The sequence below is a fragment of the Mesocricetus auratus genome, unplaced genomic scaffold, assembly GCF_017639785.1.
Source record: "Mesocricetus auratus isolate SY011 unplaced genomic scaffold, BCM_Maur_2.0 Super-Scaffold_100027, whole genome shotgun sequence".
Classification (NCBI taxonomy): Eukaryota; Metazoa; Chordata; class Mammalia; order Rodentia; family Cricetidae; genus Mesocricetus; species Mesocricetus auratus.
In genome coordinates, this window is record NW_024429208.1 from 2,587,139 (window position 1) to 2,611,871 (window position 24,733).

The window sequence follows — 24,733 nt, forward strand, 5'->3', positions numbered from 1 at the left end:
ATCATTTAGGAATATGGTTCAGTCGGCCAAGTGCTTGCCTGGTGCAGCCCTGGGTTCCATTCCCAGGGCTGCAAAATCACTGGTGTGGTGATCTGTGTGGTGACCTCAGAACTCAAGTGTGGAGGCTCCGTGCCAAGTCTGAGGCCAGCCTAGGACACATGAGACCATGTCTCAAAACAGCAAACAAACAAACAAACAAACAAATAACCCTCGGGAAACACTCCATGCCCCTCTAGTGCTCTCCTCGCTGGGTCTAGGTCATCTCACCTCTCCCAGGACACAGAAACTACCTAGTCCATTTCTGTCTCCCAGTTATAAGCTCCTGGAATGAGCAGCTATGGGACTGGTACCAATCACGGGGCAGAGCAAGAAACGACAGGCCATGGATCTCTGTGGAATGATCCAACGACAGATTTGTCTGACCTCAAGAAATTTCCGTGGGTAGAATTCTAGGTCGCCCATGAATAACTGAAGGTGCCACCAAGGTTGGGGAAAGCTAGGCAGACAGGGTGGGGAGGTTGCTGTGTGTCCTGTGTGTGTGTGTGTGTGTGTGTGTGTGTGTGTGTGTGTCTGTGTCTGTGTGTGTGTGTGTCTGTGTGTGGGTGTCCCGTGAGATATGTTTCCCCTTGAGTATTTCAGGAACTGCTGGGATCCTGTACCATTTATTACAGAAGTAACTTAATATTCTAGGTATCAACCCACCAGAATTAACTTCTAAATTTACTGGGTGCTTTAGATTCTCAAAAAGGCCCCAGAGAAAGGAAGTGAGGCACTTGACTTTCTCAAGATCATACCTGTCCTGGCTGAGAGGTACGCACGCCCTATTGTCAGAGTGGTTAAGTGTGCCTGTGGCTACAAAAACTGGAAGCCTTGTGGGATAGGAGAGACCTCAGGAGAACTTTTAGAAGAAGAAACTTTTGGAGACTTTTAAGAAAGAACTTTAGAGAATTTTTAAGAACTTTTAGAAGAAATCTGAAGAGAGCTTTTGAGAGAGAACTTTTTTGGGAGGCCTCCATCCTTGAAGAATAAAGAGCCATGAGAGGAATGTGTGTGAGCCGACTTCTTCCCCTCTCAACCTCAGACTCCTTTTAGAAAAACCCTACCCGCCTGCTGTCTAGCCCCTAGCTCGACCCTGAGAGAGCATCGAGGCTGGAACAAGAATGCTCTCATTAAGGACAACACAGTCAACCTTTGCCCTGTTGAAAAATCAGTGCCCAGATGACCACCTTCATACCTAATGTTGCACAACTCCAGAAAGATTGCCTAACGCCACCGACAGCAAGGTCAACGGGCTTGCAAGAGTCTGACACAGCTCAAGCCAACAGACCCCACATCTCCAACCACAGCGTGGAGTACGTGGGATAAGTTGAGGGTGTCCCTACGGGTGAAGTGACCGTGCCGCCAGGTGATAGGGTCCTTGGGGCACTGGCTGTTGGCCCCAAGATGCACTGCATCCTAGAGATACCTCAAGGGGGGTTCAGGAGGGTTCAGGCAGAGCTTTACAGCCCAAAGCTCCCCCGAGACTCCGAGTCCAAGATGCTACAACCCTGGCCAGGGCCCACAAGACCTGGGTGGCAGGCGACTGCCGCACCCACGGACAGACACGCAGGGACGCTTTGCTGCCGAAAGCTTTTATTTATGCCTGACCCTTGGGCTGACTTCCGGGGTCACACCTGGCACCCCTGGCTGCTGTACTCCTGGATGAAGTCCTTCAGCTGTGCGCAGGCTGCCCGCTGGCGGGTGCTCCGGCACAGGCGTTCTGAGGGCATCTCCTCGATCCAGCTATTGGAGTCCAGGAGGTACTGAGGGCTGCGAGTGACACAGCGGAGGGGGGGGGGTCAGGGTGGACATGGAAGGCGCTTGGCTTTGGAGGGGCAGAGCTGGGTGCCTAGAATCTGTCCCCGGAGGAAGGTCACAGGTATGAGGAGAGCAATGGATGGCGGGGCCGGGTGACTCACTCTCCCTTGAGGTCACTGGTGACCCCGTCCAGGCCCATGATCAAGTATTCTTTGTTGGGCTCCAGGCGAAGGCGGCAAGAGGCCCGGACCAGGAAGTTGCGGGTCTGGCCTATCGAGGCCTTGGCATCTTTGGCTGAGGGGACAGAGACAAATGGCATTGGACAAGGGAGGCCAGGGCAGGGCCCTGTGTAGACCCCGCCCTTTAACCGGCTCCGCCCCTGGCTTGCTGCTCATGAGCAAGTTCAGGTTCCCAGAAACCAGGGGATGGGGAGGTGGGGGTATGGACTTTGAGTTTTCCCAATTCCAGCCCCCCCCCCCGCTCGCCCAGACCTCAGCCTCCATGACTCCCCAGCCCGCCTGCCTGCCCGCCCGCCGGCCTCTCCTCCGTACTGAAATGCAGGACTTGGGTGATCTTGGTCTCGAAAAGGCGGAAGGCAGCTCTGCCGTCTTCCCGGAGAACCTTAACCTGGAAACCTGGGGACGGGCAGGGAAAAGGGAGGGAAGTTGGGGGCGACGCCAAAAAGGCCATGGGTAGGCTTGGGGGAAGAGCGGGCAACCTGGAGAACCCGAGGCGCTGGTGCCAAACGGGACGAAGCCCCCGGCGGCGGGGGAGGGGAGGACTAACCATACTCCACTCGCGGGTAGTAGCAGGCAAACTTCATCCGGTAGCCATCCTTGTCCTGCTCCCCTCGCTCCAGTGAGCGTCGCTGCCTGGGGCACTTCCCTGAGGTCCGAGTGTCAGATGAGACCAACTGGGCCTCCCCGGCCCCCCCACCCCTCCCGGCCCCCCCCCCCCCGCCCCATCTCACCCTCGGCGCACTGGCAGACGTCTGCGGAACACAAGGTAGACAGCAGCTTGCTCTTAGTCGGCGCGCCGTAAAACACGGAACACTTGTGATCTAGAGAAAAGCATCGAGGAGTGACGGCCTGTGTCTCTCCCGCGAGCCCCATCCGCGCTGCGCCCCGCTGTGGCGCCCAATCAGGGGTCAGCCTCCCCCCCCGTGATCCTGCTCGCCAGAGCGTCCCAAGGGCTCACCGGGGCTGTAGTAGTCATACAGGACAGCGCTGGCCGGCTGCACCAGCCCCACGGCCACCTCCTGCAGGGCGCCAAAGCCCACGCACTCCCGGGTGGTTGGGACCTGGGACGGGGATAGAAGGCTGCTTGGTTTCCATGACCTTGTCCCCGGTGTCCTTCGAGTTCTGTCATCTTCCTGACTGAGACTCTTAAAAACTAACTGGCCCCCAAGGCCTCTGATGACCTCAGTGCCAACACGGTGGCCTTGTCCCAGCCCTCGCTGCCCGAGGCCGTCTGCTGAGCCTCACTGCAGGCACTGTGAGGCCTTCCGTGATGTGGGTTCACTTCTGAACCAACCCTGCCTCGCCTGGCCACCTCACCTCTCCCAGGAGCATGGGCCTGGGCGGGCCCTCGCTGCCTCACCGGTGACCGTGGTGGCCTCCACCTCTGCCTTGAAGGCTGCCAGGCTGAGCTCACAGCCCATCCTTGCACTGAGGTGAGTTCTCCAAGGCTTCCGTCATCCAGCCTCCTCCCCCACACCTTGCCCTCAACCTCACAACACAGAACCAAGAACCCAGTTCCTTCCTGTGAGGCTTCTCTCCGCTCACCGAGTCGAAGTACAGCAGGACATGGGGCCCGTCGGTCTCAAAGTGGCTCACATACCGGTCAGAGAGGGAGGTCAGCTGCGGGGGAGAGGGGGACAGTCGGGCCCTGGTCACTGCGTGTGGCGTGACTGGGGTCGGCATCTGGGGTGCCACAAAGATGGGCGTGTCTAAGGACAGAGGGGTAACAGTGGGTGGCTGACTGAACCTTCTCCAGGTCAGCCCTCAGGGCGTGGAATCCACTCAGGAGAGTGATGTCTGCGATCGCCATGCCGGACAGTCCCTCCTTGCCGTTGCGCCTACAGGGAGGAGGGGGGGGGTCAGCTAGGACAGCCCTCACCTGTGCTGCGCCCCGGAGCCCCGCCCAGCCTCGCCCTGCCGCCCCTCCTCTCCAGGGAGCTCCCGGCCGGCGCCCACCAGATGCACACGGTGTACTGCACTCTGGACTCCTGCTCCTCCGCCGCCTTGGGAGCCTCCCTTCTACGGCGGCTCCTGCGGCCCTCAAACAGCTGCAGGGGTGTCACAGGCTTCACTCGGGCACCAGGGTCATCTGCAGCTGGCATCTCGTACTCATAGTCTTCGTAGTCTTCGTTGGCTTCCCCTGTGCGGGGACGATCAAGTGGTGAGGAGCTCCTAGCGCGTGTCAGCCCTGCGGGGCTCAGGACACACGGGCACGGGTACAGGCACACGCGCGCGCGCGCGCGCACACACACACACACACACACAGCGCTTACTGGTGTACTCCACGTAGCCTGTGACGGTCACTTCCATCTGAAGGTCCTGACAGGTCGTGTTCTTCAAGTTCAGGACATTGTAGGTGCGGAGGACCTGGCTCAGTCAGAGGCGGGGAGAGAACACAGGACACGCACAGCACAGACTTGGAGGGTCTCTCGGGCGGAAGGACCTAAAGCCCCCCCCATCCTCCCATCCCCCACCCCGAGCCTGGCAAAGGACAGACTGCAGCCCTGGGGAAGACATAAGTGCCCAGAGGAGGCCAGGCCACCCTGAGAGCCCAACCTGCCAGAAGGGGGCTCTGTAGTGCCTCCTGGTGGAAACTCAACGGAAACAGATGACGGGGATGGGAGGAACCCTTTGGAGGTGACCATGGGCGGAGACCGGCTGTGTAAGCCATGGGGTATGGACTGGGGCGCGAGGCTGGCTTTGTTTCTAAGGGTCTCGTGTGGTTTAAGTGAAAGGTCTGAGCTCCCCCCATTTTACAGCTGGGCCTGAGTTTCAGTTTCCTAAAAGGACGAGGGAGACGGTACATGGCCGGCCTGAGCCAGCCCCCCCCCCCCCCGTAGCACCTCAAAGTGGCGACCGAAAAAGGGAAATTCCTGTAATCTCCCTAAAACATACCCTGCTTTGCCCAAGTATGTCCAAAACTGGTAAAACTATAGCCACGGCCAATTAAAAACGCACTAATGCAGCGACGGCCTGCCTAGCCAACCGTGTTCGGGTGCCCTGACTTCCTAGAACTCCTCCAGCTGAGCTCAAAGGAGGGAGGTGGCTGAGATCTCTCTAGAGAGGCAGCCAGTCTCACGGGTGGGAGGGGCTCCCGGCCTCAGGCGAGGCGGGGAACTGAGTCTGAGTTACTGTGGACAAGGGGCAGGCCTGGCTGAGAACCAGGCCCAGCAGGTGAAGGAAACGGCAGATACCCAGAAATGGGGACGGGGGGGGGGGGGGGCGGGGTTAGAGCAAAGATGACAGCGTGTGGGGGAAAGGACCAAAGGATCTCTGGCTTCCTCCTCCCCAGCACGGAGGCCCCGCCCACAAGGTGCCCATCAAGTGCCCGCCCTGTGCCCCGCTGGCCTCACCTTCAGGGTGCCTTTGGTGTTCCCTCCCACCTTCACCGTGATCTTGCTGCCCATGGAGAACTTCGGGAGGGAGAGAAAAGCGGGTCAGGGGCACGGGGAACGGGTCCCGCGTCCGCCCATTCCCGCCCAAACGACTCTTCGGCTGCTGCAGTCTCTCTCTCCAGCCGCCTAGACTAGCGGTTCTCAACCTGTGGGCCGTGACCCCTTTGGGGGTCAAGCAACCTTCTCACAGGGGTGACCCTAAGACCATAGGAAACCATAGACCTTTACGTGAGGGTTTACGACAGTGGCAAAATTACAGTTATGGGGTAGCAACGAAAGTGATTATGTGGCAGAGGCCGCCAGGACACGAGGGACTGTATTTCAGGGTCGCAGCGTTAGGAGGGTTGAGAACCACTGTCCTGGACCCTGGTGTGAGCTCTGCAGACACGCGGGTTACAGGGTGAGGGGGAAAGCCCAGTGGTTTGACTACACAGCCAGGAGAAAGTCGGTCTTCCCACAACACCCTTGGGAGAGAGCTGGGCAGGGCATGGGTGGTGTGTCTGTGTATGTGTGTGTATGTGTATATGTGTGTGTATGTGTATATGTGTGTCTGTGTGTATGTATGTGTATGTGTATATGTGTGTCTGTGTGTATATGTGTATCAGTGTGTGTATGTGTGTGTGTCTGTGTCAGTGTGTGTATATATGTGTGTCAGTGTGTATGTGTATATGTGTGTGTGTCAGTGTGTATGTATGTGTGTATATGTGTGTGTATCAGTGTGTGTATGTGTGTCTGTGTGTGTGTATGTGTGTGTGTATGTGTGTGTCAGTGTGTGTATGTGTGTATATGCCTGTGTCAGTGTGTGTATATGTGTGTGTGTCAGTGTGTGTGTGTGTATGTGTGTGCGCATGTGCTTCTGAGCTGACCCCAACCCCACAGCGACCCCATCAGGGAGGGCATGTGTCACCTTCAGCTCCTCCTCCAAGCCCTTGACTTGGTGGTTGTTGAGTTGCAGAGCGTGAGACTTGAACCCGTTGCGGCCCAGGGAGCTGAGAGTCACGTTGAGCACCTTGTCCTCTGTGGTGTGGGAAGTGACCCAGTAGGCAGCCAGGGCGTCCAGGGTGACCACTGTGTCCTGGGGGGTCAGGCTAGAGTCAGGCACTTGATCCCAGGACGCCTGCCCAGAGCCCTGGGGCTGCCCTGGTGGGTACTGCAGAATCTGCCCTGTGGCTCCCCTACCTGGGTACTGCGGAATCCGCCCTGGGGCTGCCCTACCTGGGTACTGCGGAATCCGCCCTCGAAGCTGCCCTGGTGGGTGAGCCAGGATGCAGCCTTGTCAGCCATCTCCCCCTTCCCCTCCCGCAGCAGCAGATGTAACAGGGCATAGGCGGTGGTTTCGATCCACAGGGCTGGGGCCTGGGGCACGGGTTCTGTTGGGGCACGAGGGGCCGGGGTGGGCGACACAATGTTGTTCTGGGAGCCACCGCCTAAGCCCCAGTAGAGGTTTTCTGGAAAGGAAGGAACGGGAAAACTGCAGGGGGAGCTGAGCCACCCGGCTCTCTGGCGCCCCTGCCAGCCGCCCCTGCTTCCGCGCCTCCGCCCTGAAAGCCCTTTGGAAATGTCCAGGCTTCTTCAGAGCCCCAGGCACTCCGCCAGGGTGCCCCTCGCCCTCACCCTCCGTTTCCTCAGCCATGGACATCAGGCTGTTGTGGGCAACGTTCCTCAGGTCCTCAGAGGCCTTGGTCAGTGTCAGGGCGTAGGCCGTGATGGCGGCTGCGTGGGCACCCAGGAGCCCAGCACTAGCCTTCTGCCCCAAGAACCCATTAGCCTTGGAGATGGAGGCTTCCTAGAAGAAATCGAAGGAAGGCCTGAGCCCATCCAGCTGGGCTCCCGGAGCGAGGACAGCTGGGGGCCGTGGAGGACAGCGGCGCTGGCTTCCTTACCACTCGGTTCTTCAGCTGCTGGGCACTGCCGTCCTGGAAGACGGCCAGGCCATGGTGAAGGGCGATGACCACGAAGGCGGTGAGCGCCACGGTCTCATCGTTCCCCACCAAACCCCCCTAGTAACGAGAGGAAAGGAGTGTCGGGCCCGAGCGGTGAGAGGCCCACAGTCTTCCTGCTGACGTCCTCGGGGACCTCCGGCAGGTGCACACCTGCATGCCTCTGTGGATGACTGGACAGGGGTCGTGGAAGGAGCCGTCACCCAGCTGCTGCGACAGTAGCCACGCGGCTGTCTCCTGCAGCTTCTCGGGAGAGTCGCCCACCTGCTCCTGGGCCAGACTCAGAATCTTCAGCACAAAGGCCGTGAGCCTGCAGGGGAGGAAGGGATGGCTGCGGAGCCGGCCTGCGGTTTCTTACTCTCCCCGGCTGCCCTGGACACGCTCCCCGGCCTCACCAGGTACTGCTGTCCCGGTGTAACCAAGCCCCAAAGGAGCCGTCCTTCTTCCGAAACTGCTGGATGCGCATGTGGCCTGGGAAGGCAGGGGTGACCACGGAGGTGACGCGCCCACTCTCTTGCTGCCTGTTCCCCGGGCTGTGCTCCCAACGTGACACCCCCGGCTTCCCTCTCTCTAGGCTCCCGGCTGTCCATCTCGCCCTCCCTGACTCCTCCTGTCCCTGAACCCAGAACCTTTCTGGATCAGATCCGCAGCGTGGTCCTTGGTCTCGGGGGGCAGCCTGCTCCACTGCTCTGTCTTGTCCAGGTACTGGGAAGCGGTGAGCGTGGGGGCCAAATAGACCATGGTTTGTTCTGCACAGCCCCGGGGAAGCCTCAGGAGGGAGGCCACGCCTCCTGGAGACAAGGCGCCTTCAGAGCCCAAAGCGTCCAAGGGTTCAGAGGCTGTGGAGGAGGGAGAAGATGAGGCTGTCTGGGGGACCCAGCCTCAGGGGCCCAGCACAGCACCCCGCAGGCTTCGGGTGCGCGCAGGTGCTCGCGGGGAAGGCGTGGGCCAGGAGCCCACCTGTAACCCTGACGAAGCTGCTGAAATCTCCGTCAGGGATGACGTTGGGGTCGGTGCTGCCAGGGATCTCCAAAGTCCGGGCTCGGTTATCTAGGGAGATGAGAGTTATGGTTGGCCCCTGGGTACCATAACTCTCCTAGGGAGCTGGTGGCTGGGGCAGGAGGCACTCACCCAGGGGGTTGAGTTCGTAGACCATCTCTTCTCTGTGGATGGCCCCTTCCTTCTGTCTCAGTCAACGACAGGAACGGGGGTTAGCCGGGACTACTCCTGCCCCCCTGGGGCAGACACCCTGCGACTTGGGAGTGGAAACTTCATGGATGGGAACAGCGCCACGGCTCACTTGTCCACCATGCACAGGTTTAACTCCCAGCACCACAAAAGTGAAATGACAAAGACTAAACAACTTCAGAGAAAGCTGGGTGTGACAGAGCATGCCCATGATCCTGACAATTTGGCAGGCAAAGGCAGGAGGATTACTGAAAGTCCAAGGCCAGCCTGGGCTATGGGAGTGACTTTTTTTTTCTTTTTTTCTCTGTATTGTTTTGGAGGCTGTCGGTCCAGCCTGGCCTCGAACTCACAGAGATCCGCCTGCGGGAGTGAGTTTGAGGCAAGCCTGGGCTACAACATACCTAGCCTCTGTCTGAAAAATAGGTAAATAAATAATGTCAGAGACAGGGTTGAGCTGCAACCGTAGCTGTAAGGTTACCGACGCGCTAGGTTTGGGCACTGAGCCCTGGCCTGGCCACCGGAATGCTAAAGGGTAGAGTTGGCAACCCAGGGGACCTAGATTTTGGGTTAAGTCACTCACTTCAATTTGCAGAATCTTAGATACAGCATCCCCCACGCCAAAGAGTCCTCGAGCCACCACTTTAAGGGACACGGCGGCGGCAGCCGTGGGTACCACAGAGAAGGCGACAGGCCTGGCCGAGCCTGCAGGCACCGACACCTGCTGGGCCAGCCCTCCGCCTCCAGCCAGGCACAGCCCTTCCACTGGGGACACGTGAACGCTCACCTGGGGACAGGAAGACAGGGGTGGTCAGAGGCCTAAGCCACTGCCTGCCCCATCCCTGGCTGCACGCCCCCTGACATCCCTAGCTGCACACCCCTCACCCCCTCCCCCAGTGCTCAGGCTCCCAAAGGGCCTCACAGTCAGCTCAGTATTCAGATAGTTGTAGAGAACAGGCCGTAGTTCAAGCTGCTCAAAGCGGCGGACAGAGGTGGGCAGGCGAAGATGCATGTGGAATTCTCGGAACACTCGGACGCGGATTGGTTTGGCGACACACAGGCCTGTGCATGGGGATATGGGGCAGGGGACCAAGAGGGACAGGTGACACAAAGACCTCAGGCCACAGGGACAAAGGGTGTGGGAAAGTCTTCACTCCGTCACGCGTGCGAGGCAGCGAAGGTTCTCCCAGGTCCACAGGCTCCACCCCCACGCCAGAAGCAGCCGGCTAAGCCGTGGGAAGAGAGAAGAGAAGCCTGGGGTCTGGGCAGGGCTACCTCACCTTTGGTCTTGGACAGGCTCACGCCGTGAATCTCCCATGTGGTCAGAGAGTCAGGGAGCCACTCGGTCAACCTGTGGGAGAAACCGTGTCACCCCGCAGGACTGTCCCCCGGGGCCCAGCCCAGAGGCAGGGTGAGGCACCCCAGACCCTCACATTTTGGAGCGGTCCACGGACTCCACTTTCCACAGCCAGTTCTCCGGGAAGAAGCTGCGCACAAGGATGCTGTCTTCCTCTATCAGGTCCTCTTCCTGCAGCACCTCCTGGGCTGGAGGCCAAGGGGGACAGGGGTTGAGGGAAGGTTTCATCCTCCCGGGCACCGATACCTGCTCCCCGGCTTCACCCGGCTGCTCACCTCGGGCAAGGCCCGCCTGGCTCCTGGTGTGGTTCTTGCGCAGTTCCTCGGCGAACAGGCAGCAGGCCAGGAAGGGCTCCCGGCAAGCCTGCTGCCGCACGCGGGCTGCCCGCTGCTCGCAGGTGCGAGCCATGGGCAGCCTTGTCAGCCCGTCTTGGCAGCAGCGCCTGGCCTCCGGGGAAGCATACTGGCCCACTGGTGGGCCAGGAGAGGCTGGGCAGGTGCCAAGGACGGGAACCTCAGCCCCACCCGCCCCAGAGCCACCGGCGCACGCCTGGAGAACAGTCAGTGGGCCGACGGAGTGCGCCGCCCGGTCTCTACCTACCTTCAGCCCTTGGCTCCCTGGCTGAGGGGGCTACGGAGGACAGAGAGGCAGACCCCAGCCTGGCCCCAGGCACAAGTGCGTGGGCTCCCTCTGTAACTCACACTTCTCACTGACGGCCTTCTGGAAGTTCACGTTTCTCCTTTGCCGGCTTTTCTTCTCCTTGGGACAGCTCAGGCCTGGCAGAGAGCAAGGGGGCCGTGAAGCCTTGAGGAGCTCAAGCCGCCCACCCTCCTTCCCCACTGCCCCCTCCCGGCCTTTCCTCCTCATCCTCTCCCACTCTTACCCTCCCGGATCTGACTCAGTTGCTCTCCATCAGAAAAGGCCAGGCCAGCAGCCTGGAACACCTGCAGGGCATTGTCCCCGCCTCCGGGCCCACAGCCAAGGTTGTAGCTGTTCATTACCTCAAAGACCTGACAGGATGAGGCAAGGGATGCGGGGAGACACGGTGAGTGGCCAGGGGCAGCATCTGCCGTCCCACTGTGGCTGTTATATTAGGGCTCAATGATGAGAGACGAGGAGTAGGGAACCAGACAGCAAGGACAAGAGAGGGAGTGGCCAGGACCCAGGATCCAAGGCCAGACTGAGAGGGGGCCTGCGGGGACCAAGTGACGTGGAAAACTGAGCCCCGGAGCTCAGGGGAAATGCAGAGGGCTTGACAAACCTTGCTCATGTCGAGGGGCTTGTGAGACCCGCCGCCCACGGCGTACAGAGCTGTGTCCACAGCCCCCAGTGCCACCAGGGCTTGGGAGTCGGTTTGAATCTGGAGTTTCATGTTGTCCCCGGTGCGATACTCCTTGGCGCCGTCCACGTTCAGTTCCAGCTGGCGGAAATGGTAAGTAAGGGGCAGTCAGGGGGTGGGAGGTGGGAGGTGGGGGGCTGGGGGGGTAGGGGGTAGGGGGGTGGGGGGCCGAGGATACGGAACAGAGGTTAAAGGCGTGTGTCATTCAAGCGTGAGGACACGAGGACTGGGATCAGAACCGCCGGAAACCGGGTGGGCATGAGGGCATGCTGGTAATTCCAGCCTTGAGAGGCCAAGACGGGAGGACTCCCGGAGCACAGTGGGGTTAGCAAGACTAGTGATCGAGAGGATCCATTGAGAGAAGCTGCCTCAGCGAGTAAGACACAAGAGCAATACAACATGATTTCCAGTCCCCCACACGTATCCACGTGCACGCGCACCCATGCAATATACGAAATATGCATGTGTGCATGCCCACCGCGCACACACGTGCACACATGCATGCACACGTGTACACACGTGCACGCACACACACATGCACTTCCAGTCCCCCACAAGCACACGCATCCATGTGCACGCGCACCCATGCAATATACGAAATATGCATGTGTGCATGCCCACCACTCACATGCGCACACGCACACACGCACGCACGCACACACACGCGTGCACACGTATGCGCACACGCACGCACACGCACACATGCACACCACCTTTCCAGCCCCAGTCACCTTGCCCTCACAGTCCCCAGGCTGGACGTTGATGAGCAGGGAGTTGGCCACTAGGAGCCCTTGGTGAGAGTAGTAGGCCACGACGTAGAAGGAAGGAGCCAGCTGATGGTCCACCAACACAGAGATGGAGGTCACCGCCCTCCTGGCCTCCCGATGCATGGCCACGATCCGGCCCCGGGAGAGGATCTGGACCAGTTGAGGAGGGTTAGTGGTGAGTGGTTCCCGAACCTGTGCCCAGCCGACACCCCTATGCCCGAGCCCCACACACCATGTAGTAATAGTGGGAGGAGGTGGTCCCTTGGATGCCCACAGTGCGCAGGTTCAGGGTGAGGGTGTCCCCCACGCGAGGGGGCCGGTGGTCCAGCGCCTCAATGGACAGGAAGCCAGAGCTTCGTGCGCGTGGGGCTTGCACGTTGAGCCCGGCTTGGGCTGGGTAGGGGGAGCCTGCTGACACCTGGAGAGAAGGGCAGGGTCTATGCCAAGGATCCAGGTGTGCCACCCCTCCTCTCCCCAACTCAGCCGGGAGCGCTCGGGAGACGACTCGTGGACCCTCCCTCCCCACCCCAACTCTAGAAGCGCTACCAAGAGCCGAAGTTCTGTGGTGGCCGGCGGGACGTGGATGGAAATGCTGACTTGGCCAATCCCGTTGGTGTTCTGTTGAAAGTCGAGGACTTTCGAGTCAGAGCCAGAGGACAGTGTGGCAGAAACCTTGACAGGAACGTCAGAGGCTGTGGAGCCTGCCGTTTCTCGGACCACGGCCTGGAGGGAGAGTGATGGGAAAAAAACAAACAAACAAGAAACCCGGCATCAAGACTGTGCGGCCCACACCTCTCCCCTCCAGTCCTGCCCTTCCAGGAAGAACCTGCAGCAGGAACGGGGCTCCAGGCACAAGATGCTGCTTGGTGTTGCTGAGATCCAAGGAGAAGGGAGAGGACACAAAGCGCCAGGATGTGAGCTCCGCCTCCTCCATCTCTCCCCCTGCAAGACAGAGGGTGGGGAGGTGGAACCCAGGAAGAGAGGCAGGAGTCAGAGCATCACTTCATCTCTGCCCGTGCGTGTGCGCGCGCGTGTGTGTGTGCGTGTGTGTGCATGGATGCGCACGTGTGTGTGTGTGCGCGCGTGCATGTATGCGCGCGTGAGTATGTGTGCGTGGATGCACGTGCGTGCGTGCATGCATGGATGCATACGCGTGTGTGTGCACATGCATGCGTGTGTGTGCCCGCGTGTGTGTGTGTGTGTGTGTGACGTGTCTATCAGTGGGTGAACAGACGGGTGGGGCAAACGATTGCACAAAGGAGATGGGGACATGGACAGGACCAGAGAGAGCGGTCTCGGGTCTTTCTTGCTTGTGTGCCTGAGATGAGCCGGCTGACATCGGGACTAGAAGAGCTGGGCTGATGGTGTAGTTTGCATTTCAGGTGTCCCCTCAGCGTCCTCAGGGGCAAGAGGTTGAGGTGACAGCGAGGAGAGCCACCCACCTGGAGACTCGATGACGGCCGCGGCGGCGTAGAGGCGCAGCCCCTCCAGGTCTCCGATCCCCATGTTGACTTTATCCAGGGCAGCCCGAAACTTGTCCTTCGAGATGGACACCTGACACTGGCCGTTCGCCAACTGAGACGAGGACGACAGGACGTGAGGGAGGGGCCCCTCCTCTGCGCAGTCCCCTCCCCGCCACCACCTTGGTCCCTACCTTGGTCTGGGTCTCCAGGCCTCGAAGGAAGGTCCTCTCCCCCTGCTCATTCATGAGTGCAAACCGAGCGTACGCCACGCCCTGCACGGGCTTCCCGTAGACATACCTGTCCCCGCAGGGAGATGGGAAGAGAGCCGAGAGCTGGGGAAATAACTCAGCAGGCAAGTTGTTTACCACACACGCACAAAGACCTCCTTCCGCACCCCAGAATCCATGTAAAATAAAGCCAAGTGTGGCAGCATCCCCTTGGAAATCCAGCAGTGGGAAGGCAGAGGCAGGGGGATTCTCAGGCTGCCTGGCCAGCCAGCCTAGCCCAGGCAAGTGAGTTCCGTGCCAGTGAGAGACTACATCGTGAAGGAGATGGGCAGAGTTCCTAAGGATGTCCCCTGAGGATGTCCCCTGGCCTCCACAAACATGTACACACACGCCCCTGCGCACATAGAGACACACGCAAAGCGCTCAAGAGGCAGGGCAGATGGATCTCTGTGAGTTCAAGGCCAGCCTGGTCTACAGAGTGAGTATACAGTCAGGGCGAGACTCTGTCTCAGAAAAAAAAGAAGGAAAAGAAAAAGGAAGGGAAAGGAAGGGGAAGGAAGGGAAGGGAAGGAGAAGGGAAGGAAGGGGAAGGAGGGGAAGGGAAGGAAGTGGAGGAAGGGATGGGAAAGGGTAGGGAAGGGAAGGGGAGCGCAGGGAGCTTTGCATGGTGAGTCCTGGTGCGGGACTAGATGACAGTGGTTACCTGGCCTGGATGTCTAGCTGTATTTCATCCAGGTGGCTGGGCACCGTCAGGATATATGGCTTCCATGGGGTGATCTTCACTTCAAAGTTGGGAAGAACTGAATAACGTAAAGAGATGAGCAAGCTGGCCAGGCACTAGGGAGAGAGCCCTCCAAAGCTCCCCCCCTGGGGCTGCCCCGCCTCACCCTCGTCCCCCCACCCCCAACCCCCCCACCCCCTGACCCCCCACCCCCAGCTTCAGCGGCTGCCCCGCCTCACCCTCGTCTCCCCACCCCCAACCCCCCCACCCCCTGACCCCCCACCCCCAGCTTCAGCGGCTGCCCCGCCTCACCCTCGCCCCCCACCCCCCACCCCCAACCCCCCCGCCCCCCAACCCCCCGGCTTCGGCACTTACCGTACTTCTTCACTTCAAAGTGGGTGCTGCTATTGGACTGCAGGCTGTCCGCGAACCTCGCTGAGATCTTCCAGGTCCCCGGCCTGAGAATGGACAGGGGGGAGAGCCGTCTGTGGGCAACCCACCCAGAGACAGCCCGTCACCTGAGTCCTCCAGGAGAGGCTTGGGGGGGCGGCACAGGGTCAGAGCATCCGGAGCGTGACCCTGTGTGTACCAGAGGTGGACATGCCAAGGCAATCAGAACTTGGGGTGGTGTAGATGGTGGGGTGCGGGATGCCGCGAGGGGAGGAGGCTCACTCTGAGATGTCTGGGATCATGAAGTTATCCTGGAAGATGGATGTGGGAGCAAATATTTCCTTCTTCCGTACACGGAGGCCATCAGAGTTCTGCAAGGGGAGTCAGTGTAGTCAGGTGGGAGATCACATCAGCGCTCGGGGGAAGGGGGGCCCGGAAGGTCAGAGGTCAGGCACTCACCTCCACCGTGACTGTGAGGGTGTCGGTGGACGGGCGCATCCTGTGATCCAGTGCAAAGACCCGGTACCGAACTAAAGAGTGGAGGAGGAGGGGTAAGAGCCCCTGTGCAGAGGGACGGGGACCACTGGGGGAGACGACGGGCACTGTCCATGGAGCCGGACCTTACACAGAGGGCATCAGACACGCCCTGAGCAGCCCGGGAGAGAGGCAAGCAGAGGCCCTGAGGCCAGAGGCTCACCCTGCTGGCCAGGGTTGTAGATTGGCTGGTCAGTCTGCACAAAGATGTGTCCACGGCGGGGAGAGAACAGCAGGTTGACTCCTTGAATGTCCGTGCCCTTGGGCATTATGTTCTTCAGCCACGGAGACTGGACCACCAGCTGGACGTGGGGGGCTCTGCGCAGGTTAAAGAGGCCACAGTCCCTCACGTTTTCCAGTGGAACCTGTCGGGAGAGGCAGCGGAGACTGTCTTAAGAAGAAAGGGGGAGCCGGGCGGTGGTGGCGCACGCCTTTAATCCCTGCACTCGGGAGGCAGAGGCAGGAGGATCTCAGTGAGTTCAAGGCCAGCCTGGTCTACAGAGCGAGTTCCAGGACAGCCTCCAAAACAATACAGACACCCTGTCTCGAAAAAACAAACAAACAAAAAAGAAGAAGAAAGGGGCACAGAGCCCAAGACAGGGACCCCGAGACCACTGGGCTGGGAGAGAGGAGGAAGGCAGAGAGAAAGATAAGGCTTGAGAAGCAGCAGGAAGGCCAGTCATGATGGGGCGCGGCAGTAACCCCAACACTTGGGGGCCAGAGGAAGGCTGCTGAGCATTTACGGGCAAACTAGGTTACACCATGGAACCCTGCTTCAAAACCAAAAGCAAGCACAAAGGCAATGGAGGAACCGGGTAAGTCTCAGCGCCCGGGAGGCTGAGGCAGGAGGATTGCCATGAGTTCAAAGCCAGCCTGTTGCATAGCAAGCTCCTGTCTGTAACTAAGCAAGCTATGCCTCAGGAAGGCCTGAGACACAGCAGGGGTGTGGGCACTGGTTACCTCGAGGTTGAGAAGTACAAAATCATTTCCTGAGCTGAGGGTGAAATCCGTCTTTGGGGAGCAAGGGCCTCCGTTTGGGTTTCGCAGGAGCACAGACCCTTTTACTTGCTGTCCTGCGGGGGCGTCCTGGAGCTGCAGGCCCACTGACAGAGGGACCCCCAAGTTAACCACTGAGGGAGAGAACAGGAGCAGCCTGGACGGACAGTGAGGGTGCTTCAGACCCAGGCTCGCCCCGCCGCCCCACCGCCCCTCACCCGTCCCACCCAAGCCCAATGTCTCGCCCCAGGACCTGGGCTTCTGCAGGGACAAGGCGAAGACGCTAAACACCCAGAGCAGCCCCCAGAGGAGCCGCATGGCTGCAGGGTCCAGGGGAGGTCAGGCCTGTCTGCTCTGAGGTCTGCTCCCTTCTGGTCAACCTAGGGCTGGGGCAGTTTGACTCTGGACCTTGCTCCTCCCCTCACCCCGATGAGCCGGGAAACCACGTGACAGCCAAGAAACGCAACTGGCCCTAGGCCCAGTGCTGGGGAAGCAGCCCAGGCACCAGGGTCTCTGAGGAAATCTTGGCCCCAGGATGAATCTGCTTGTTTACCCATCCCCGGTACCGGGCACCTCCCTTAACTGCGCGCTTGCCCGTGTGTGCTCGCCAACACGGCACATGGACAGGGCAGTTAGTTCCTGACAGGAACGGCTTCAGAGACCCTTGCCTCTTACATTCAAGACTCAACTAGTCTTCTGCTTGGGATAGGCTCTAACAGAAAGCCTGTGGTTCAGAAGATGGGGTACACCCTCACCCCCACAGGGAAAATGGCCTGAGTAACTTGTTCTCTCTCTGAACTATCCACAGAGACACCTGCACACATATCACACAGAGGACACTGAGAGGCCCGCACAGGCACAAGAATTTTATTTGGCAGTTTCCACCCGACACGGGGCAGTTTCCTGCTCCCTTCACTAGTGTCCCCAGCAATCCCACCTTCCGGTCCCCTCGGCACGGCTCCTGGCTCCGCACCCACAGAAGTGCAGAGCCGCGGCGCACACGGCCCACTCAGGGTGGGGCCCCAGCTTGCAGCAGCAGGGCCTGGCACCCATCCGGGTGACCACTCAGCCGTCCAGGAGCAGAGCTTCCAGAAGCCTCACACAGTGAAGTGAGCTGAAGAATCCAAGAGTCGACTCCTCACGTATCTGGCAGGCGAAGGAGGGTTCCAGAACTGGTGGAGACGCTGTCAGAGAGAGACAAGACTGGAGCCAGCTGCCCAAGCCCGGTGTGGAAACTGAGAACTGACCACCGTGTGCTCCCGAGTCCCAGAAAAGATGACAGGAAGCAGGCTATGACAGGAAGTGGGCTTCTCCAGGGAACGAAGCGTGACGTGGGGCGCCCAACCTCGGGTCATGGGATTGCCCTGAGATCCCCTAGACTCACCAGTCCACCAGCTGGGCCCCGATGAGGTCGTGCACGTGGTAGGCAAGGCCGAGCCGCACTGCCGACGGGGGCCTGCGGCCCAGGAGCTCCGACAGCAGAAGCTCACGGTACTTGGCCTTCCGCACCATGCTGAGTACGGCCTGGCGCCCTGGGGGAGGTGGCCCAGGAAAAGGAGGGGTGAGTTGGACTTGGAGACCTAAAGCCGCCCAAAGGGTGTTCTTGAGGCACCGAGGACTCTCTGTGGGCAGCTCACCTTTAATAAAGCACTTGATGAATCTCCCGGCTCCAGGCACGGCCAGCCACCAGCTCCCAGCGTCTCGGACGGTGAGGACTCCAGCATTTACCAGGTGCCTGTAGGTGGCGGGAGGTCAGAGCAGTGCAGCCAGAGCGCCGGGAACCGCACCCACCCTCCCCTGCTGCTGCTGTGTGCACACCAAGTGTCCAGAGACACAGGCAGCCAAGGCAGGGGCTGCTTACCCTGCTGCCCTGCCACCCGCCTGAGCGCCTCTCCACATTTTCATCCCGTAACCTCGGTGTGAGAGAGGGGTGTGTGCGTGTGTGTGTGTGTGTGTGTGTGTGTGTCATCCCGTAACCTCGGTGTGTGAGAGAGGGGCGTGTGTGTGTGTGTGTGTGTGTGTGTGTGTGTGAGAGAGAGAGAGAGGGAAAGGGAGAGGTATGTGTGTGTGTAGACGCACAAGCACACAGAGGCCACAGGTTCAAATCAAATATCTGCAATCATTCTCAACTTTTTTTTTTTTTTGGTTTTTCAAGACAGGGTTTCTCTGTGTAGCCCTGGCTGTCCTGGAACTCACTCTGTAGACCAGGCTGGCCTCAAACTCAGAGATCAGTCTTCCTCTGCCTCCCGAGTGCTGGGATTAAAGGCGTGCGCCACCAATGCCCAGCTTCTCAACCTTTTTTAAAAGGACATCTTTATTGCATGTGTATGGGTGTTTTGATTACGTTATGACCACACAAGCACGCAGTGTCTGTGGAGGCCAGAAGAGGGAGCTGGATCTCCTGAGAGGGCAGTCACAGACAGCTGTGAGCCACCATGTGGGTGCTGGGAATCAAACTCCACGACCTCTGGGAGAGCAGCCAGTGCTCCTAACCACTGAGCCAACTCTCCAACCCCATTCCTCCTTGCGTTTTTTTCTGAGACAGGGTCTCTCTATGTAGCCTTAGCCGTCCTGGAACTCACTATGCTGACCAGGCTGGCGTCAAACTCAGAGATGCACCCGTCTGTGGCCACTGAATGCTGGGATGAGAGGTGTGCGCCACCACACCTGACCTGACCTTGCTTTTGAGTCAGGGTCTCTCACTGAACCTGGGGCTCACTGGTTTGGCTACACTTTGCTGCAGGGATCCAGTTGCCATCGCGCTTCCAGCACAGGGGTCACAGACACCTGCTGCGCTCAGCTGTGGCTGCTGGGACTAGAATTCACTCGGTCCTTGTGCTTGTTCAGCAAGCCTGTCACCAAGCCAGCCAGCTCCCCAGCCCTGTGGTGACTGCTTCCTTAGGAGGCTTCCCTGAGCACAGCCTGCAATGTGCCTGAGGAGTGAGGGTTAGCTCAGGGCCCACCATGACCTATGACCTCCCCCCACCCAGCACCTTCCCAGGGAAGATCATCCCACACACAGGGAGTTAGAAGGCATGCAGGAGGCAGGCTTAGGCGTGGCACCCCAAACCCTTCAGCACTGAGACCTTGGTTAGTACTTTTCCTCACTCTTTGTGGGGACCCCGTGAATGTGATCTTTAGGGACACTGCAGCCTCTACCATTTGTGTAGTCACAGTAAGCACTGTTAGGCACGGCTTCTGCTAGGCCTCCTGCATCTGGCAAGCCTCTCTCTCTCTCTCTCTCTCTCTCTCTCTCTCTCTCTCTCTCTCTCTCTCTCTCTCTCTCTCTCTCTCTCCTGATTCCTAGTCCAAGTTCTTCCAAGGCCTGTTATCTAACAGGGTGGAGCGCACTTCACCAGCCAGAGGGACAAGCTCACTGAGAAAGAAAGAGCTGGAGGGGGAAGGAACCAGGCTGCCAGAGGCCTGAACTATTGACCCCACAATGTCTCACGTGATCTCCGGGTCCCTGAAGCCATAAGTCTGTGTCATCTGGTCCTGCTGGAAACTAAGGTCCCCACAGGCTGGGAGCACCGAGGCCAGGAACTTCTGCACCGCCCCAGCACACGGTCGGCCATCGCAGGCCTTGAGGACCTGGAAGCAGAGTGATGTCTGTGAGCAGCGCAAACCACCCACCACCCGCCGCCGTGGCTCTTCATCCCCAGGGCAGCTTCCCTTCCTGAGTCCTCGCTCGCTTGGGTCCTTCCACTTTTCAAACCCTTTCCCTGCTCCCCGCTTGCCCCAAACTTCCTTCCTTCCCTCCCTCCCTGCTTCTCTCCCTCCCTCCCCCAGTCTCACTATTTACCAGCTCTGGCCGCTGTTTGCGAGATGTGTCCTATGGATAATGCTCCTTCTGTTGTTTCTACGCCCAACTTCCCTGCCCTCCCCTGCCCATCACTCATGCACATAGTCTGTCTGTCTGTCTGTCTCTCTCTCTCTCTCTCTCTCTCACACACTCACACACACACACACACACACACACACACACACACACACACACACGCTCACACACATACTCTGGTCCTGTAGTCGTCAGTGAAGACAATTCCATGGGCGTCCAAGTCAAAGCCCAGCTGGATGACCCTGATCTCTCCGCGCTCCTGAAGCTCCTTCTGTGGGCACAGAGATGAGAGTGGAAAGAAAGGCAGGTAAGGCAGGCTGAGCACTGGGCAGGGAGTCTAACTGCCAGTGTGTGTGTGTGTGTGTGTGTGTGTGTGTGTGTGTGTGTGTGTGTCTGTGTGTGAGTGTGTCTGTGTATCTGTGTGTGTATCTGTGTGTGTGTCTGTGTGTGTGTGTGTCTGTGTCTGTGTGTGTCTGTGTGTGTGTGTGTGTGTGTGTGTGTGTGTGTGTGTGTGTGTCTGTGTGTCGAGGGGGTGGCAGGATCAGGACGTCTACCATGAAGAGAGATGCTCGGGTGGACCATCACACCAAGCAGTCTTTCCAACCAATCACCTACGTCTCACATGCTGTAAGCTGTCAAAGAGCCAATACACACATTTTAAGACCAGACCCTTACCAGTCACTACACTAAACAGTGATGGAGGGGCGGGGCACGCCTTTAACCCCAGCACTCAGGAGGCAGAGGCAGGCGGATCTCTGTGAGTTTGAGGTCAGCCTGGTCTACAGAGCGAGTTCCAGGACAGCCAGAGCTACAAAGTGAGACCTTGTCTCAAAACAACAACAACAAAAATGTTTGCTTAAACATTAAAAAGTTCACAAGATCATCAAAGTTACCACACCAGACAGACAGAGTAAAATGAAAACAAGGACTTGGAAAGGTAACACCCAGAGGGAGTTGGCTGATCTGAGCAATGTGCCCAGCACGAGGCCAAAAACAACTTGGCCCACAGGAAGCAAAGCTCAGAAGACATGCAACCACGGGATTATCGAAAGGGTCATCTTTGAGCCGGGCTGTGGTGGCGCACGCCTTTAATCCCAGCACTCGGAGGCAGAGGCAGGCTGAAGAGCCTGGTCTTCAAAGAGAGTTCCAGGACAGGCTCCAAACCTATAGAGAAACCCTGTCTCAAAAAACAAAAATAAAGAAACAAAGTGTAGTTTTAATTACACAGCTACCCAGAGGGACGCATCCTCTCGGTGCATGGAAGGTGAGTGTATTCACGATGCTTTAGACTGTTTTTAGAGAAAACTAAAGGAGAGTTGTTTTAAGGTCCGACACGAGTGAATGATAAACGGAGGGTGCTCATTCTGTCAACCCCGGTCCTCGAACTCTGTAAGAACGCGTGCAATCGCTGTGTCACGCCCTAGCATGGCGTAGCCGCCGGTCAGTCTATCGCCGGCCAGGCAGCCGCGTCACCCGCAGAGCCTGGGCGCTAACCCTAGCGTCGCCCGTCCTCCCCCCACCCCATCGCCCCCTCCAGCCTCCTCCAGCCTCGGGCGCAGACGGCCGGCGCCCAGAGCCCGAGCGAGCGCTGCCTGACGCCCGCTGGGGAGGGGCGGGGAGGGGAGGGGCGGGGGCGGGGAGGGGCGGGGCGGGGCTGTCACCCACCAGCTGCAGGTCGGCCACCGTCCGGTCAGGCACGAGGCTGTACACCTGGCTCCTGAGCGCGATGGGCGGCAGCGCGTCCTCGAACAGCCCGCGGGGGAACAGCTGCACGAGCTCCTCCACCGCCTGGCGCGCCGACCCTGCCCGGGGATGGGGGGGGGGGGAATCAGGGCCGCGCCCGGGTCGCCATGGTTACCCGCCCGGGCTCCTCCTCCTCCTCCTCCTCTCCCCCCGGAGGATCTGGACCCTCGGGCCCTTCGCGCCCGGGTCGCCATGGTTACCTGCGCCCGCCCTCAGAGGGTCGGGCCCCGACGCCCGCTGCTGCTGCTGCTGCCGCGGCCGCCGCTTCACTCCGAAGGCCTCCGACGCCAGGAGCCGCCTCTTGCGGTTCATAGCCCGGGAATCTCACTGCTCTTCCGGCGCGCGATAGTGACGACGGGGCCGCGGCGCGCGCGTGCGCGGGATTAGGGGGGCGGGAGCGAGTGGGAGAGGGGCGGAGCCGGCTTCACTTCCGGCGCGCGCGCCGCGGCCCGGCCGATTGGCTCGCGTCAGGGCGCTCGCTCCCGGCGCGCGTCCACCTGCGACCCGGCCCTGGGGTGCGGACCCGGCCCCGCCGCCGCCGCCGCGCCCTCTCTCCCTCCCTCCGTCCGGTGGGGCGGTGATGGCGTCATCAGAAGCGGACGCTGCGCTCTCGCGTCCCGCTCTGGCTTCTTGACGTGCCTGCCCCGACGCCGTAGCCTCCCGGGCTAGGGAGCTTTGAGGCGTCCGGATCTGTGCTCTGGGCGCAAACTTTTCTTGTTTTCTTTCTTTTTTGTTTGACACGCGCTCTCTCCCTCCGTGCGCAGCCCTGGCTGTGCTGGCACTCCCTCTGTAGCCCAGGCTGGCCTCGAACTCGCAGAGATCCGCCCGCCTCTGCCTCCCGAGCGCTGGGATCCAAGGCAGCGCGTCTGCCCGGGCTCTTCAGCCCTGGCGTCCTCACCTCCCCGCGCGTGGGAGGCCGGGGAGAGCGGGGTGAGAGGCGCTCGGCTCAGTGAACGAGGAGGGGCCGGGCTCGCGCTGCCCTCGTCCGCTCCGCGATGCGCACTCTCTCCCCTCAGGACCCCATGGAGCCCCGAGGGACCAAGAGGACAGCGGAGAAGGCAGACGGGGTGGCGCAGCCTTGGAGCAAACGCCCGCGCCCGGGGTCCTCGCTGCGCACGGAGCCCGCGCTGTACTCGGGGCCGTTCCCCTTCTACCGGCGCCCCTCCGAGCTGGGCTGCTTCTCCCTGGACGCACGGCGCCAGTACCACGGGGACGCCCGCGCCCTCCGCTACTACAGCCCACCCCCCGCCAACGGCCCCGGCCCCGGCTTTGACCTCAGGGATGGGTACCCCGACAGGTACCAGCCCCGGGACGAGGACGTCAGGGAGAGGCTGGACCACTTGCTGCGCTGGGTTCTGGAACACCGACGCCAGCTGGAGGGGTGAGCGGAAGTCCCGAGATCCGTGGGCGTCCCCCCCCCAGCTTGCGGGGGGCCACAAATGGTCCACAGCGGGGACTCCGGCCCAGAACGTTAGCCCCCGGCTCCTCCCGCCCCAGGGGTCCGGGCTGGCTGGCTGGGGCCACCGTGACGTGGCGAGGACACCTGACGAAACTGCTGACCACGCCGTACGAGCGCCAGGAGGGCTGGCAGCTGGCAGCCTCGCGGTTCCAAGGGACGCTGTACCTCAGTGAGGTGGAGACCCCGGCCGCCCGGGCGCAGAGGCTCGCTCGGCCGCCCCTCCTCCGGGAGCTCATGTACATGGGCTACAAGTTTGAGCAGTACATGTGTGCAGGTGAGCGTTGCCCCCGCCGCGGGGCCGCCTTCCCGTGCCTCGGGGGTCGAGAGCCCCCCCTTCCCCTTCCCGCCGCTGCTTCTCTCCTCGCACAGACAAACCTGGAGGCGCCCCGGACCCCTCCGGGGTGGTCAACACCAACGTGGCCTTCTGCTCCGTGCTCCGCAGCCGCCTGGGGAGCCACCCTCTGCTCTTCTCCGGCGAGGTGGACTGCATAAACCCCCAGGCCCGGTCCGCGCAGCCCCCCGCCTGCTACGTGGAGCTCAAGACCTCCAAGGAGATGCACAGCCCCGGCCAGTGGAGGAGCTTTTACAGGTTCAGGCCGGGTGGCCAGGGGGGCCTGGGACGCACGAGCAGCCTGGGGGTGGGGGTGGAGGTGGGGTCCCGCTGACCCTGAGCCTCTCCCGTCAGACACAAGCTCCTGAAATGGTGGGCTCAGTCCTTCCTCCCAGGGGTCCCACATGTCGTGGCCGGCTTCCGGAACCCAGAAGGTGTCGTCTGTTCCTTAAAGACCTTTCCTACCATGGAGATGTTTGAGAACGTGAGGGTAGGTCGGGGTGTCTGGGCTGCGGGCCACCACCCCCTCCCTGCACCAAGGCCTCAGGTCCAGTGCCCGTCTGCTCTCCGCCCCCCCCCATGTCTCCTGCCTCTTGTGTCCCTCCAGAATGACCGGGACGGCTGGAATCCCTCTGTGTGCATGAACTTCTGTGATGCCTTCCTAAGCTTCGCCCAGAGCACAGTGGTCCAGGATGACCCCAGGTGAGGGCCGGGGAAGGGGGGGTTGTGCGCCACCCCTGCATCTCTGCTCGGTGTCTGGCTCCACCCCACCCCTCCATCCCCTCCAGGCTTGTCCACCTCTTCTCCTGGGAACCTGGTGGCCCAGTCACCGTGTCTGTCCATCGGGATGCACCCTATGCCTTTCTGCCCACGTGGTACGTGGACGCTATGACTCAAGACCTCCCACCACTCGCAGCGCCGCCCTCCCCCACGGACTGACGCTTTGGGGACACGCTGGTCCCGTCTCTGTGCAGACAATAAACGCGTGTTTCTAAGCAGGTTTCTTGCTGTA

At 60.3% G+C, this 24,733-nt stretch overlaps 3 protein-coding genes across 5 annotated transcripts; 1 reads left to right on the forward strand and 2 right to left on the reverse strand.

Annotated features, from left to right (window-relative positions):
• Positions 1 to 1,615: 1,615 nt before the first annotated feature.
• C4a (complement C4A (Rodgers blood group)) lies at positions 1,616 to 16,758 on the reverse strand. 2 transcript variants are annotated; one of them, XM_005086844.4, is made up of 41 exons: positions 16,604 to 16,758; positions 16,315 to 16,507; positions 15,518 to 15,719; positions 15,280 to 15,350; positions 15,103 to 15,191; positions 14,806 to 14,888; positions 14,413 to 14,509; positions 13,674 to 13,779; positions 13,462 to 13,594; positions 12,846 to 12,961; positions 12,566 to 12,742; positions 12,252 to 12,437; positions 11,984 to 12,169; positions 11,175 to 11,333; positions 10,797 to 10,923; positions 10,615 to 10,689; positions 10,189 to 10,383; positions 9,990 to 10,101; positions 9,837 to 9,907; positions 9,479 to 9,618; positions 9,140 to 9,343; positions 8,503 to 8,554; positions 8,332 to 8,421; positions 8,001 to 8,210; positions 7,767 to 7,842; positions 7,525 to 7,681; positions 7,315 to 7,431; positions 7,046 to 7,217; positions 6,647 to 6,879; positions 6,339 to 6,506; positions 5,390 to 5,449; positions 4,310 to 4,403; positions 3,993 to 4,176; positions 3,784 to 3,874; positions 3,582 to 3,656; positions 2,995 to 3,097; positions 2,768 to 2,857; positions 2,584 to 2,682; positions 2,349 to 2,432; positions 1,959 to 2,091; positions 1,616 to 1,809 (listed from the first exon to the last, which is right to left on the reverse strand). In XM_005086844.4, exons 1-41 carry the CDS (start codon positions 16,666 to 16,668, stop codon positions 1,668 to 1,670), a joined length of 5,217 nt encoding a protein of 1,738 aa, XP_005086901.1. In that variant the 5' UTR covers positions 16,669 to 16,758; the 3' UTR covers positions 1,616 to 1,667. The 2 variants fall into 2 exon arrangements, with proteins under 2 accessions (XP_005086901.1, XP_012981290.1); XM_013125836.3 differs by having other exon boundaries at positions 6,611 to 6,879.
• A 443-nt stretch (positions 16,759 to 17,201) lies between these two features.
• Positions 17,202 to 22,285, reverse strand: Stk19 (serine/threonine kinase 19). The gene is made up of 7 exons (XM_040732037.1): positions 22,132 to 22,285; positions 21,854 to 21,990; positions 20,364 to 20,459; positions 19,802 to 19,941; positions 17,988 to 18,085; positions 17,735 to 17,882; positions 17,202 to 17,534 (listed from the first exon to the last, which is right to left on the reverse strand). The coding sequence occupies exons 1-7, from the start codon at positions 22,241 to 22,243 to the stop codon at positions 17,489 to 17,491; spliced, it is 777 nt and encodes a 258-aa protein (XP_040587971.1). The 5' UTR covers positions 22,244 to 22,285; the 3' UTR covers positions 17,202 to 17,488.
• Dxo (decapping exoribonuclease) lies at positions 20,367 to 24,719 on the forward strand. 2 transcript variants are annotated; one of them, XM_040732036.1, is made up of 7 exons: positions 20,367 to 20,495; positions 22,948 to 23,312; positions 23,429 to 23,664; positions 23,760 to 23,979; positions 24,076 to 24,211; positions 24,329 to 24,423; positions 24,510 to 24,719. In XM_040732036.1, the coding sequence occupies exons 2-7, from the start codon at positions 22,954 to 22,956 to the stop codon at positions 24,658 to 24,660; spliced, it is 1,197 nt and encodes a 398-aa protein (XP_040587970.1). In that variant the 5' UTR covers positions 20,367 to 20,495; positions 22,948 to 22,953; the 3' UTR covers positions 24,661 to 24,719. The 2 variants fall into 2 exon arrangements, with proteins under 2 accessions (XP_040587970.1, XP_012981288.1); XM_013125834.3 differs by lacking the exon at positions 20,367 to 20,495 and adding an exon at positions 22,378 to 22,861.
• The last annotated feature ends 14 nt before the right edge of the window (positions 24,720 to 24,733 follow it).

Excerpts from the sequence above, each read along its gene's own strand:
- C4a (XM_013125836.3), bottom strand. The coding sequence starts at position 16,668 with ATGCGGCTCCTCTGGGGGCTGCTCTGGGTGTTTAGCGTCTTCGCCTTG. Across the intron at positions 13,595-13,673 it reads GCCTGGAGACCCAGACCAAG|TTGGCGAACGGCCAGTGTCA; the intron begins GTAGGGACCAAG and ends TCCTCGTCTCAG. Across the intron at positions 2,092-2,348 it reads CACCCAAGTCCTGCATTTCA|CCAAAGATGCCAAGGCCTCG; the intron begins GTACGGAGGAGA and ends CTGTCCCCTCAG.
- Stk19 (XM_040732037.1), bottom strand. The coding sequence starts at position 22,243 with ATGAACCGCAAGAGGCGGCTCCTGGCGTCGGAGGCCTTCGGAGTGAAG. Across the intron at positions 18,086-19,801 it reads TTCAGGGACCCGGAGATCAC|GCACCTGGTAAATGCTGGAG; the intron begins GTGAGACATTGT and ends CGCCACCTACAG. Across the intron at positions 17,883-17,987 it reads CATCAAGTGCTTTATTAAAG|GGCGCCAGGCCGTACTCAGC; the intron begins GTGAGCTGCCCA and ends CACCTCCCCCAG.
- Dxo (XM_040732036.1), top strand. The coding sequence starts at position 22,954 with ATGGAGCCCCGAGGGACCAAGAGGACAGCGGAGAAGGCAGACGGGGTG. Across the intron at positions 23,313-23,428 it reads CACCGACGCCAGCTGGAGGG|GGGTCCGGGCTGGCTGGCTG; the intron begins GTGAGCGGAAGT and ends CTCCCGCCCCAG. Across the intron at positions 23,665-23,759 it reads TGAGCAGTACATGTGTGCAG|ACAAACCTGGAGGCGCCCCG; the intron begins GTGAGCGTTGCC and ends CTCCTCGCACAG.